The sequence below is a fragment of the Diaporthe citri genome, assembly GCF_014595645.1.
Source record: "Diaporthe citri strain NFHF-8-4 chromosome Unknown scaffold_1, whole genome shotgun sequence".
NCBI classification, from domain to species: Eukaryota; Fungi; Ascomycota; class Sordariomycetes; order Diaporthales; family Diaporthaceae; genus Diaporthe; species Diaporthe citri.
The window spans coordinates 10,956,894-10,969,657 of record NW_025064846.1 but is presented as its reverse complement, the minus strand read 5'-3'; the positions used below and the strand labels follow the sequence as shown (position 1 = coordinate 10,969,657).

At 52.2% G+C, this 12,764-nt stretch overlaps 5 protein-coding genes across 5 annotated transcripts; 2 read left to right on the top strand and 3 right to left on the bottom strand.

The window, feature by feature from the left end:
* Nucleotides 1-2,664: 2,664 nt before the first annotated feature.
* On the bottom strand, nucleotides 2,665-3,354 carry INS49_002864 (uncharacterized protein; the record flags this gene model as incomplete). The annotated part of the gene is made up of 2 exons (XM_043163665.1): nucleotides 2,665-3,005; nucleotides 3,240-3,354. 2 exons carry the CDS (start codon nucleotides 3,352-3,354, stop codon nucleotides 2,665-2,667), a joined length of 456 nt encoding a protein of 151 aa, XP_043032171.1.
* Nucleotides 3,355-4,694: 1,340 nt separating this feature from the next.
* On the top strand, nucleotides 4,695-5,841 carry INS49_002863 (uncharacterized protein; the record flags this gene model as incomplete). The annotated part of the gene is made up of 2 exons (XM_043163664.1): nucleotides 4,695-5,281; nucleotides 5,355-5,841. 2 exons carry the CDS (start codon nucleotides 4,695-4,697, stop codon nucleotides 5,839-5,841), a joined length of 1,074 nt encoding a protein of 357 aa, XP_043032170.1.
* Nucleotides 5,842-6,155: 314 nt separating this feature from the next.
* INS49_002862 (uncharacterized protein) lies at nucleotides 6,156-6,845 on the bottom strand (the record flags this gene model as incomplete). Its single annotated transcript, XM_043163663.1, has 2 exons — nucleotides 6,156-6,511; nucleotides 6,578-6,845. 2 exons carry the CDS (start codon nucleotides 6,843-6,845, stop codon nucleotides 6,156-6,158), a joined length of 624 nt encoding a protein of 207 aa, XP_043032169.1.
* Nucleotides 6,846-8,466: 1,621 nt separating this feature from the next.
* INS49_002861 (uncharacterized protein) lies at nucleotides 8,467-9,099 on the top strand (the record flags this gene model as incomplete). Its single annotated transcript, XM_043163662.1, has 1 exon — nucleotides 8,467-9,099. One exon carries the CDS (start codon nucleotides 8,467-8,469, stop codon nucleotides 9,097-9,099), a length of 633 nt encoding a protein of 210 aa, XP_043032168.1.
* Nucleotides 9,100-9,520: 421 nt separating this feature from the next.
* INS49_002860 (uncharacterized protein) lies at nucleotides 9,521-10,823 on the bottom strand (the record flags this gene model as incomplete). The annotated part of the gene is made up of 4 exons (XM_043163661.1): nucleotides 9,521-9,912; nucleotides 9,973-10,353; nucleotides 10,414-10,501; nucleotides 10,557-10,823. 4 exons carry the CDS (start codon nucleotides 10,821-10,823, stop codon nucleotides 9,521-9,523), a joined length of 1,128 nt encoding a protein of 375 aa, XP_043032167.1.
* Nucleotides 10,824-12,764: the final 1,941 nt, after the last annotated feature.

Sequence of the window (12,764 nt, the reverse complement as noted above, 5' to 3'; positions counted from 1 at the left end):
TAAGTTAATAAAAATGGATAATGTTTTAAGTAAATAAATATTATTATTAAGCTAAATTAAGAATTATACTTTTATAGTTTTAAATATTATTTAAAAAGCTTTTTAATATTATTGCTTTATTAAGTTTTTAAAGTTTAAACTTAATCTTAAAAGTAAGTAATTTAAATATAGTAATTAGTTATGTAAAAAGCTTTATATTGCAAGCTTTTATGTTTATAATAATAGTTTAAAGAAATAAAGTAATGTCCCGTTCTTTTATAACTTAATAGAGAAATAAATAATTTATTTTAAAATTGGCTATAGCATTTAAGAAGGACTTAATGAAATGCAATTTTAACTTATTATAAATTGCTTAAATTATTGCTATTTTAAGTAGCTAGCAATTATTATTAGTTAAGACATGAGAGTATTATTTAAGTGCATTTTTTAAGAAATATTAAGACTAAACTTAATAAATATTGTTTGTAAAATGAATTTATTTAATATGCTTTAAACGCTTAATAAAATAAAAAATATTAAAATACTTTGTAATCTTTTTATTAAACTAAATGCTTAAATTAACGTGCTTATAAGGGCAGAAATAGCTAATATTTATTGGTTAAATGCTAGAATATTTATTAACGCTATTTTATATAGGCTTAGCTTAAATATAAACTTAGGGGACTAATGCATTTGCAAATGCTATGGCGATTAAATATGCAAAATTTTGGTTTTATTGGTTATGGAGCTATGCTATTGCTTATATAATAAGGTTAGCAGCGTTTTTAGCCATAAGTAGTGCTATATTGTCCTTATTAGATTTAGGGTTTATTAATTCCATTTTATTATTCCTTTTTAAATGCAAGGGAGAGCTAAGGTATTAATTATATATTAATATAGGTGGTATATTTTTAAGGAAAACTTTTAAGGATAATGGCAAACTTAGCAAATTAATTATTTAGTAATGCTTAAGTATTTAAGGAGATTGCATTTTGGTTAATGCATATAATGAATTATTAAGAAGCGGCGTTTAGTTAATTAAAGAAGTAACTTAGGGATTAAATGCTAAAGGGAATTTAAGTGGTAAGAGCGCCTACTAGTGAGCAAGAAATGCAAAAAGGCTTTTTCGCTTTATTAATTAATTCTGCGGCTAATAAATCTTACCTTAGGGAATTGGATCGTTTTCATTAAAGGTAGGCTGTAAGAAATAAGCATATTTAAGCTTATTATTTTAAATCTTTATAATATATGGAAACTTGGATAGGTAATGAAATCGTAAGAGCTATTAAGTATATAATTATTTAAGTTTAGCTATAAAGTCTTATGGAGTTATATAATTAAATAGTTTAGATAAATGAGTATTTAGATAGTTATATGAGAGCAAAGCAAGCAGTGGGAAATTAATAGTAAATTTATAGTAATGCTTTCGTTGTTTTATTAAACGAAGCTATGTTTATAGTGGTTACTGGCTGGCGTTTAATTCCCGTTATTTAAGCTAAGTTGTTAAGGGGTTTTGCAATAAGAGGGTTGTATTCAGTTTCTAGTTGGTGTTCTGTCTAAGTTTGTGCTGAAGGGCTGAGAGGCTGAGGACTACCTATCAATGCCCATAAGGGGTCTGTGCGGTGCTCCTTCCTCACACTGTCGGTCTGTTCTTTCTTTCTCGGCTCTTTCCTTCTGTCGGTCTTCCTGCCCGCCGGCTTATTACCAACGTCGGAGGGTTCCTGCCCTGGATTCTTTGTACGCGAATTTCTCCAACCTCTCCAAGCAGCAAGAAACCGGGCCATCCCCATCGTCCTCTCTCTCGAGGTGATTAAACTGTCACAAGGATGCTGAACGATCAGCCCTGGTGGCAGCCGGTGGCAACTGCAGGTCGTCTAGATTTGTTGCATGGTGACCAGGGACAGCGACGCACAAAGATGGGTTCATGGTGGCAAGGGCAATGACTTCCACTGGGTCTCGAGCCAGCCCAGCCAACAGCTACACCCATGAATCTCCTGCAACCCCTTGCCCCAAGCACGAGGGCTGCAGAACTTAAAAACCATGTGGGTATGTCGGGCGAGCAGAGCCGATTGGGCCCAGCCTGGCGCTCGGAATTTCGGTGACGCTGCCGCTCTACAGTCTCTGAGAACACCTGCTGCATTTCCTCCATGATCACCAAGCTCAAGGCGTGGTGCCGGGTGATTAAGAGATTCCATGACTCGAATAGGCTACCTGTTCGCTGCCTACGTGGCTGGTCCTCCACCTTGGGCGGACACCACATGCCTTGACATCATCCAAGCTGTTCCTAGTCACAGATCTGAGTCCTCTGTCTTCCCTGGCCGCTCCTAAGCTGCGTCGTTTCCATCACCGTCCCCTTCCACATCGTTGCAAGTCCGGCACGAGATGTCTCTCCTCTTGGGGTGGCATTCGCATCTGGTGAAAATAGAATCGGAAGCTTCCCTCTAGCATACGTGAGCCATACATGCCTCTCACAGACGTCCCGAGCTCCAGAGGGCACCCCGCACTCTCCCCAGATGCTGGTCCCCTTTGCCCAACAATGCCTTGACTCAAAGCCGCCGTTGCAACAGCACACAAAGTAGCAGCCAAGCCCTCGCGTCAGGCCAGGTGCCTCTAGCTATGACGCGCTTCACTTGCCGGAGGGCCACTGCCCCGGTCTCGCTCTCCTTGCCTGCCGCTAGGCCAGCCCTACTCGGCCCGCAGAAACCGTCCATGTTCCGGTCGTTGGGGCAGGTGGTTCCGCAGCGATGTCATCGTCGTTATGCAAAAGGTTTCGTCGAGATGGGCTCTATCAGTAATGGGACCCCCGTTGACATCCTTGTGCAGTCTGTCTTCATCCACGGTCGAGCGTTGAGCGCGAAAGGGCTGGTCTCTGGGTGAATCGATAGTCCACTGTTCCTCGTTGAACAGACATGATATCCTCAAAGCCGACGCTGCAGGACAGTCGGCGGGGATACGAGGACCTGTCTTTACCATTCCTGCCGTAAGGCCCTCCACCGCGGAGCCGCGTTTCGTAAGCAGTGGCTCATCTATTGCAACTTGTGAATCGCTTCGTGAGTCTTGTTGGTTCAGGCGATGATCTCGGTCTCAGATGCCACAAAGCCCAAAGCCACAGTCAATGGCACCTCCACCCTGCCGACAGCACACCGAGCCACCGGAACAGAAGCAAGATCCACCTCCCTGCCCGAGCACTCTCTCGGGGCCTTTTATTTCGATATCGCTTGATCCAGGAGAGGGTCTCGCATTCTGATGCTTAGACCCACCCGTTGCGGTTCGAAGGCGGAAGGCGAACTCGGCCAGGTCTGGATCACCGCCTTCGATGGCTCTGGTCAGCTCCTCGTCGCCGATGGGAGTTTGCTCGCGGATCGGCGCCGCCATGGTTGCGGCAAACATGGCCCAAATGATAAGCTGAAATGAGTAGATCTTCATCTCGCCAGAGGATTTCGAGGCACAACACGAGCAGCCTGCAAAAAGAATAAACGCGGTCTATGAGCCGGTTGGTAAGCAGTAGAGAGGCGAGCTATGGTAGTGAAGTACAAGGGAGAGGAGACCGTTAAGAGATGACAATGAGAGGGGCCAACAAGAGAGGGCGTCTGTTCTTGTAGTCCTGTCAACTCGACCTGACAGAGGATAGATAAGAACAACAGGATAATAAGCAACGATGGGGGTGCACAGCATCTAAAAAGACTGCTAATTTCCCAAGTGCCAGGCTGAGCGGTTACCTAGCGTGCCGGCGAGGAGTTGCAGTTGCATTCAAAACCACCAGCGTCACGTCCGGCTCACAAGCCAGCCTCTCGCGTCAGGTGTCATCCAATGATGCAGCCCGACACAAGCTTTCGACATGGAGTATCTGAGTGGTCCCGATCGTGAGGAGCTCCAAAAGCAGGTTAAGACTGTGCAGTGTTTGGTCGCATGAATGCTTGGCATTGTAGGCGGAGGCACTCCAGCCCGCGGCAGATGGGTCACTGGCTGATACCGGAGTAGCAGCGAGCAGAGGGTCCGGTCGCGCCAAATGGCAGTGCGCCCGCTTCGGTGATGTTTTGGAGGATAACTTGACGTAGCAAAGCCGATGACGCTGGGGGCCCCTTGCTTGGAATTTCCATATTTGGCACGGAGGTCCCCAGGATCAAGATCTACTCACAGCAGCCGTGTACGTCCCAAAATCATGAACAAAAAATGTTGACATGAGGAATAGACATCGTGGAGAGGTTGGTTTGCTGACTAGATGGGGCGTCTTGGCATGCAGCAGGATCGTCGCAAGTCGAGCGCCGTCAATCAAGGACACCAGCGTTGTCCAGTACCAATTTCCACGGTCAATCGCAACGATGGCAGAGTGGCCTGTATCGGTTTTGCCAAGCTCAGTCATGAAGGAATGGAATCTTGACCGCATTGAATAGGGAAAGGCACGTTGCCCAGGAGCTTGCTCGATGCAGGTGGTCGCCAACCCTCACTTCCATGCGGTTCTATTGATCTTGGCGGCAGCCCGTATATACGGGTAACCCCCCATACCATTCGCTTACGTACATATCGCGGCTGGAAGCTTGGGCCACCCCGGACTTTGCGGTGGCTCTCCGCCGAAGCTTCCATTTGGCGAACGTCATTACCAAACATCGTCAAACTTCGTTCCCTCCTCGTCTTCAACCATCTGTGATACCAGACTCTTGTCACCTTTTCCTTGCTCCTCCTCTTTTCTGTCTCCCTCACATACCACAGCGCCAATGTCTTTCACGATAACATTACGCCAGGGCCCAGCCCGCCTGGCAGCCCGCCTCCCTCAACTCTCGCAAACGGTGGCAAAGACCTCCTCTCCCAGCTCCTCCATCGCCACCCGCGCATTCCACCGCTCCAGCCGACAACAAAATGCCTTCTTCACGAGCAAGAACTCCCTGCTGACCTCGTCACTCGCGCGGTCCGCACCAAATGCCTCCCTCACGGCCCGCCTCGTCTCCGCCGGCAGCAAGCGCGGCTACCAGAGCCAAGCGGCCCCAGTAGACAACGCCTCGGCCATGCGGAAATTGCTTGTCGGCGGTGCCATCTTCGGCGGCACCCTCGTTGCCATCAACGCCGTCTTCAACCGGGAGACACGCGAGGACGGCGGCATGCCTGCCTTTGAGCGCTCGTACCTCAACAACACCTTCATGCACACGGGCCTGGGCGTCGGCATTATCGGGCTCACGGCGCGGCAGATGGTGCAGAGCGGGTTCGTCTACAGGCTGATGGTGACGAACCCCTGGGTTGTTGCGATAGGTGGCCTGGCGCTGAGCTTCGGCACCATGATTGGAACCAGGGCCATCGAGCCTGACAAGTAAGTTGCGCCCACATAAGCCCTGGATGCCAGTCGACGGCCTGCACAGATTCTGACGATCTTGTTTGAACAGCTACATCCCCAAGTACGCACTCTGGACCGCCTTCAACGCCACCCAAGCCGCCTTCGTCGCTCCTCTCATCGCCTTCGCCCCCGGCGCCCTCCTCGCCCGCGCGGGCCTGTACACCGTTGCCATGATGGGCTCCATCTCCTTCGTCGGCGCGACCGCGAAGCAGGAGAAGTACCTCTACATCGGCGGCCCCCTCCTCGCAGGCGCCGGTATCGTCATGGCCTCTGGCCTCGCGCCCCTGATCATCCCCGCGACCGCCGTCCGAACTCTGGCCTTTACCGAGAACATCTGGCTGTACGGAGGACTGGCTGTGTTTGGTGGCTTCACGCTCTATGATGTGCAGAAGGTCCTCCACCACGCACGCCTTGCCGAGCGGGGCGTGATTAAGCGGGACCCAGTCAACGAGAGCATCTCGCTGGAGCTGGACTTCCTGAACATCTTCATCCGGATGGTCCAGATCCTGATGATGCAGCAGAACAGGAGGAAGTAAAGAGTGGGCGAATGAGGCAAGCAGGTCACGGCAACGCATATTGCCAAAGAGCTGTATTGGAACTTCAAAAGGTCTTTTGCTACGTGGGATTTAATTACTCTCCTCTCTCACCTTAGTGGTGCTGCAGGGCACCAATCCATAGCATTAGGTATTCGGTGTGCACCGCACCATATCAATCAAGTAAAATCCGGATCTTCAACTTTCACATGGACTGTAGGAAAACATTGTCTTGACCGTGTATGTTGACGACTTCACACTTTATTTGACTGTTTTGTTCCATCACCATACCCATCCACCGGGCCCCAACAGCGCACCTACTTCAGCGGTGGGAAGTCCCGGACGTAGTGGCTGGGGCACTGGTAGCCGGCGGGGTTCTTGTCGAGGTAGAGCTGGTGGTAGTCCTCGGCGTCCCACCACTGGCCCGCGGCGACGACCTGGGTGGTGATCTTGCCCGGGCCCCCGTACCACTGCGCGTCGGCGGCGGCGGTGACCTCCTTCGCGACGGCCTCCTGCTCCGGCCCATGGAAGAAGATGCCGCTCCGGTACTGCGTGCCGGCGTCGTTGCCCTGCCTGTTGCGCGTCGTCGGGTCGTGGATGCGGTAGAAGAACTCGAGGAGCTCGCGGTAGGTCACGCGCGACGGGTCGAAGGTTATCTGTGTCGCCTCGGCGTCTGGCCCGCACGCACGTCAGTACCTTTGCTCCCCTGCACCTGGAAACACAAGGGGCTACAACTCACGTCCCGTGCTCCCCGAGCACACCGCCCGGTAGCTCGGGTTGGTGGTGTCGCCGCCGATGTAGCCCACGCGCGCGTCGTACAGGCCCTTGCCCTCGAAGTGCTTGCGGTAGATGTGCTCGACGCCCCAGAAGCAGCCCGCCGCCACCGTGGCCTTCTGCGCGCCGTCGGGGATGGCGCCGACGCCGCTCTCCGCCGAGATGCCGAGCGAGGTGGCCGTGGTGAAGGGCCGGGTCAGCCGGGCGATGAAGCCGGGCATGGCGGAGGTCATTGTTGCCGTCACGGCGAGGAAGGCGACTATGAGGGCGATGAGGGTCTGTGGCTGAAAGCTGGGCCCCTGGCGGGGTTCTGAGTTTGGTGGTGGAGGGGTTTGAGGTTGGTTGGAATCTGTGGGGGAAGGCAGTTTGACTGTCTTGTTATGATTTTATATAGAGTGGGGTTCCTGTGGAAGAAGAACGGCGATGTAGGACCGAGAATGAAGACCTTCGAGGCTTGCGGTTATGGCCTGGGCAATTGCATCAATCAATCAGATGAAGTCGTGACGTCTACCGCATTGGCCATCGCCTCCGTTTCGAGCATTTGAGCTGCGGAATGACAAATCACATGTCTGCAGGGCACATGTAACAAGCAGAACGCCACCCCGCCATCTTCCCCAGAGAGCTCATGGGAGCTGGGAGCTTCAGAATGCTGCTTCTCCTTGCGGTTGGACAGCAGGCTTGAATGAGCTGGAGCAAAAAACAGCGAGCCGGCCACCAACCTGCACCAGTGCCATCATGCTTTAGGAGCTCACATGGTTTAAAGACAATAGAATACGGTCAACCTGAACAGAGTCTCTGCTTCCCAACCTCATTTTTCTCCCCGTAATTGAGTTTCCATCCATCTGAGTGTTTAGTTTCTTTACTTTCCCGCTCAAGAAGGCCCATGAGAATACTACCGACGCGGACCTGAACATTGAACCCAAAGACAGAATAGCAGAAAGCGGTCGGGGCGGGAGTGGGATATACACAAGCCTACGTACGCCCTTCCACAAGGCATGACCAGGTGTTTCAACCAAGCGTCGAAAATGGCAACCCGAGTACGGAACCTTCCATGACAGGGGTCCAATCCTTCTGCCCCTCGTCTGCAAGGGTGACAGCTCCTGGGAACGGTCTCCACCTTGGCTGCAGCCTCTCTCACTGACAGGATTAGTGAGGACATCAAATTGCAGCAGTTGTATGGCAACGTCTCCGGTTGTAGCCAGTCCTTCTTCCCTCGCCGAAGTTGCCCATTTCCTAGGTGACTATGAGTTTTCTAGGACTTGTCTCTGGAGTTGATCCCCTCAGGAATGGTGCGTCGTGGCTCACGCGGGGCGGCCATAATGTAGCACATGAGCGGCCTTTTTTCTGTCGACGGCAGGTTCCCGGGCCGGAATCCCCAATAAACGCCGGGCGCAAACGCCGGACGCCCACCTCTCTCCGGCCGGCCCTACAGAAAGAAGTATTGCTCTGTAATAGCTGATGTTGCGATGGCTGCCTGACGGATTGGAGAAATCCCGCAATCCACATCGAGCAGCATCATCATCAAACGTGTGGCGCTTCACTTCGCGGCGCGACGAAGACGACTTCCCAAGGTTCCTGGCGAGCAGCTAGCTTGTCTAGACCCTGAGTATTAATACCAACGGGATCTCGAACCAGTCTCCAGGTTCATAAGACTTCCTTCTTTGGCAACCAACACTCTGTTCTTCTTGACACATATATGTGTTCACTGTTCTTTTCTTCAGCTGGACTTTTCTTGTAAAAAGCACACCACGACCCTCGCACGTCAATTCCAATAGGAACGTGATCAAGCGAAACGACAAGCAAGCCTCTCTGCCTACACCAGGACCATCGTCGTTGCCAAGTCAAGACAACAACATGGGCGTCGCCGACAAAACCTTCAAGGTGGGCATCATCTGTGGCAGCACTCGCACTCCCCGGGTCGGGCCCCAAATCGCAGACTTCGTCCACAAGACGATCGAGTCCCACCTTGCCTCCCAGCCAGCAGCCAACAGCCACGCGATAACTCTGGAAGTGGTCGACATAGCCGCCTTCAACCTCCCCCTCTTCGACGAGCCGGGCATCCCCCAGGCCATCACCGACCCGTCAGGCTACGCCCACCAGCACACGCGCCACTGGTCCGCCGCCATCGCCCCCCTGGATGCCTTCGTCTTCGTCACGCCCCAGTACAACTGGGGGATCCCGGCAGCGCTCAAGAACGCCATCGACTTCCTGTTCAACGAGTGGACGCGCAAGCCCGGGATGGTCGTGTCCTACGGCGGGCACGGCGGGGGCAGGGCTGCCGAGGCGCTGGCTGTCGTGCTCCAGGGGCTCAAGATGAGGGCGCCTGCGAGGACTGTTAACCTGACGTTTCCGGATCGGGAGTTCACTGGGAAGTGCTTCCTTGGCGGGGACCTGGGACTGCAGGAGGAGGGGAGTGCGGTTTGGGCCAAGGAGAGGGATGGAATTATTGCCGTTTGGGAGGAGATGGCCAAGCTTTTAACCGAGTAACTTGGGACTGTGTGGTGAGGGTGTTACATTCAGTTGATGAATAAAGTAGCAGTAAGACTCATGATATCTCAGGACATATAGAAAGTTCTAGGATACGCCAGTGAGGTCGGGGGCGTTGACAACTTTTAATACTTTGAGAACTTTCAGAGCAGAAACTCAACAGCTAATGAACAATATATCTCTGCCATGTGCATATGTATGACAACGCATGCTGTCAAAGGACAAGACTCCTCTCGTGTCCTGCTTTCACAAAAGAGTTCTTACCATGAAATAGCCTTCCCGGGCTGGAAGTTTCTTTCGAAATGCTAGAAAATCTAATTGAGTATACGGTACGCCGAAAACGAACCTTCACTCTAGTCTAACTCGCGCTAAAGCCGGCACACGAAACTTACGCGCAACCTCATCTCCACCACACCCCCTCTCACTTCGCCGTCGGCAGAGACATTTTGGCCAACTCTTTCTCCCTGATCTTGGCCCAGGCGTAGACGATCCCGCTCACGAAGCCGATGAAGATGGCGGACACGCCCCCGAGGGTGACGGGGGCGTCGAAGAAGACGAAGCCGCTGATGGCGATCGGGAGCTTGTTGAGCGCGCCGACCATCGAGTAGGTCGTCGACGACGTCGCCCGCTGGCACCAGGCGCTCGCGTACGAGATGCCGACGGCGCCGAGGCCCGAGTACACCATGCCGACGACGAGGCTGCGGCGCGTCTCCTCGGGGAAGTTCCTCGCGAGGTTCGCCGAGGACCAGTCCTCGACGAGGAGGGACCCGATAATCAGGACGGGGATGCTCAGCAGGTTGTTGTAGAAGGTGGCTAATCAGAACTGTTAGCAAAAAAGTGTGTTGTTGTTGGGTCAGCCGGGGCGATGCTTACTGTCCCAGTCCTTGGTCTTCAGCTTCTTGATCGTCCGACCTCTCCCGAGGACGTACGCGGCCGAGCAGAAGACATTGGCGAACATCCATGCGTACCCTGCGTTCAGCGTCTTTAGGGCGTCCGAGGCCTCCGAAGGGTGGGTATCCGGGCTCGTGGCCGCTTTAATGTCTGCCCAGGCAGCGACCATGGAGCTGAACACCATCAGCCCGAACGAGAAGAGCACAAGAGGCGTGACACGACCACCAGACAGGAGCACCTCTCCGTAGGCGATTACGATAATGGTCAGGTTTTTGAAGATAGTGAACACCGGCACCGAGAGGAACTGTAAGGCCTTCCCGCCGGTATAAATTTGGGCGACCAAGAGAACGGAGATGGGAAACCCTGCAGGGAGTCAGTACTTCTGGTGCTATACTTGCGGCCTCCGGAGCCATTCAGACGTACACTTCTTTGCTTGCTCAATATCAAAACGCTCCAGCTTGAGCAGCCCCATCGCCTGACACGCCAGGACCGCGATGATGCACACTATTGACTGCCCGGGGGTCAGCGCCGGACAATATCTTTCAGGTTGGACTTGGATAACGTACTTGAATTGCCAGATACAAGAACATCAGATTCCACTCGCTCCCGGACACGATGTACTTGTTGACAACGGTCATCGAGATGGAAGCTAAACAGTATCCCAGGATGGAGGCACTGGGGCTGTTGGACAAGCCGGACGCAGGTGGTTGAGATGGCCTGTCGCTATGCTGGCTCGTTGCGCGCTGCGACGAGGCCGCGCTTGGGGCGCGCTTCAGCTCATAGCTCTGCCCGGGCATCGGCACGACATAGTCGTCGTTCTTCTTGTCGGCCATTTCGAGATACGTGGAGAGGAAGCTGACGCGTGAAGCAAAACCGTAGAATCGCGGCCCGCTAGCACACTGGCAGGCACCAAGAAAAAGGGTCGGCGGCGCCGGAGTTCTATGTCGGGACTCCTCCCTGATCGCGATGGTTGGTGAGCAATTGCTGGTGCCGAGACAATGGCCGGTGTGCACCTGGCAGCGCGTTTGCGAAACGTGTTGTGGTGACACGAAGCCTAATAAGCTCAAGCAGTTTCTAGCTCGTCCAAGGGATTGAAACCCCTGGATGAACGGGTCGGCCGAATCGGCTCCGACTCTGCTGACGCGGCATGGACCTAGAACATGTCTGCACTTCATTGCTTCGCCCACCCGATTATGATATTCTCACGAATGCCATAGATGGCGAGCGGAGTACTGAATTCTCGACGCGTCGTCCTTGTAATAAATGCATTGCATCAAGTACGAAGATGCGCCAACAAAATCAGCACGCCCATGCACTTAGCTTGTATAGGGGTACGTCATGAAATGATTGGCCAGGGTAGTTGTTGAGTTTCGTGGCGCTCTGTACAGCTCAGACTCTGAAATTGGCGTCCTCACATAAGTGCACGGCGACTGGCGAGTTGTATCATCGCTTACACATTAAAGTGTTGCCTCGCGGAAATAATCGAGATATATCCACCGGCACGGGATGTCACCACCTCCGCCTACATCCTGGCTTCTGACAGTGTACGAGACATACCAAATAGAAGTATCAAAGGCGACAACAATTTTTTCTATCATAACGACCTTCTTCTGGACTAGAAGGGCTGTCCCCTTTTGCCCAGAATGCAGCCGTTCCCCTTCATTCCATTTAGCCACAAGGAAGTGCAATAAATTAGGTGGCATTTCCTCTCAACTCCCTGAGTTGAAGATCAGTCCACTAATTGACTGCTTCTTAAATAGAAAGATTGGACAATCATCCAAGCAAAGACGTCTTGATGAGCTACTCTGCAGGATTTTCCCCAAGAGCAGTAGCAGGGCTGGAAGCAATATAATAACACTGAACATGGTTGACTAGTCGAACTGTAAATGACACGCTCCTGACGAGTAGGCGGACTAGGCGATGAAATGTAGAAGTCGCTGACAGAGAGCCTGTACCGGGAATTAGTGGCTCCATGATAGTATCTACTGAAGATCAATAGCGTCCATCCAATGGCAGGCGGAAATATAAAGACAGACAGAAGCAGTATTGAAGACGAGCTTCACGATCGGAATGACTCGCTGATTGGCAAGAAGAAGTGAGAAGCAGTAATTTTGTCTTATATGGGCACCGCAGTAGCACCTTTGGTTGTTTTACCCAATGTCTGACGGGTGTGTGGTTCGATTCTCCGGGTCCGCTTACAAAAATAGGAGTAAATTCAAGCACGCAAGAGCGAGTCGGGATCACGTTAGTGGAGAATGCAAGGGGGCCTTTGTGAAGTGATTCAGTATCTCGAGTCACAGCAACACTTGGCCACATCTCAGGCAGTCTGAAATCGAATTTCTGAGGAAGTATAGAGAAAAGGAGTTGAGAGTAGGATTGATGTGTCTGATATTACTCAACCGTCAGGGACGTTGTAACGGTTGGTGTGGGGAACTGACGAGCACGTGCAAGTACCTTGAGTACCTAGGTATACTAGTGCAATCTGAAGGGGAATGGAAGGGCGGATCGGGAGTGACATGGGTCTTGAATCTTATCTCCTTCGCGTCCTAGTACGTACCGGCACCTTCCCGGGTCGCAACCCGGCCGATCTTGGAGACCCAGGCCTCGCCCTGTCCAACACTCCGCCGGGGACAATGCGATGTCGGGAGCAGTGTGACATATCTGGCCTGCTTGCTTCGTTTTCTTGACGCCCCAGGAGCCGATCTAGACTTGTGGCAGTCCCCGACACCAACCAAGAAGCTCGCTAATGCCCGCGACGAGTAGGTGACAAGTGA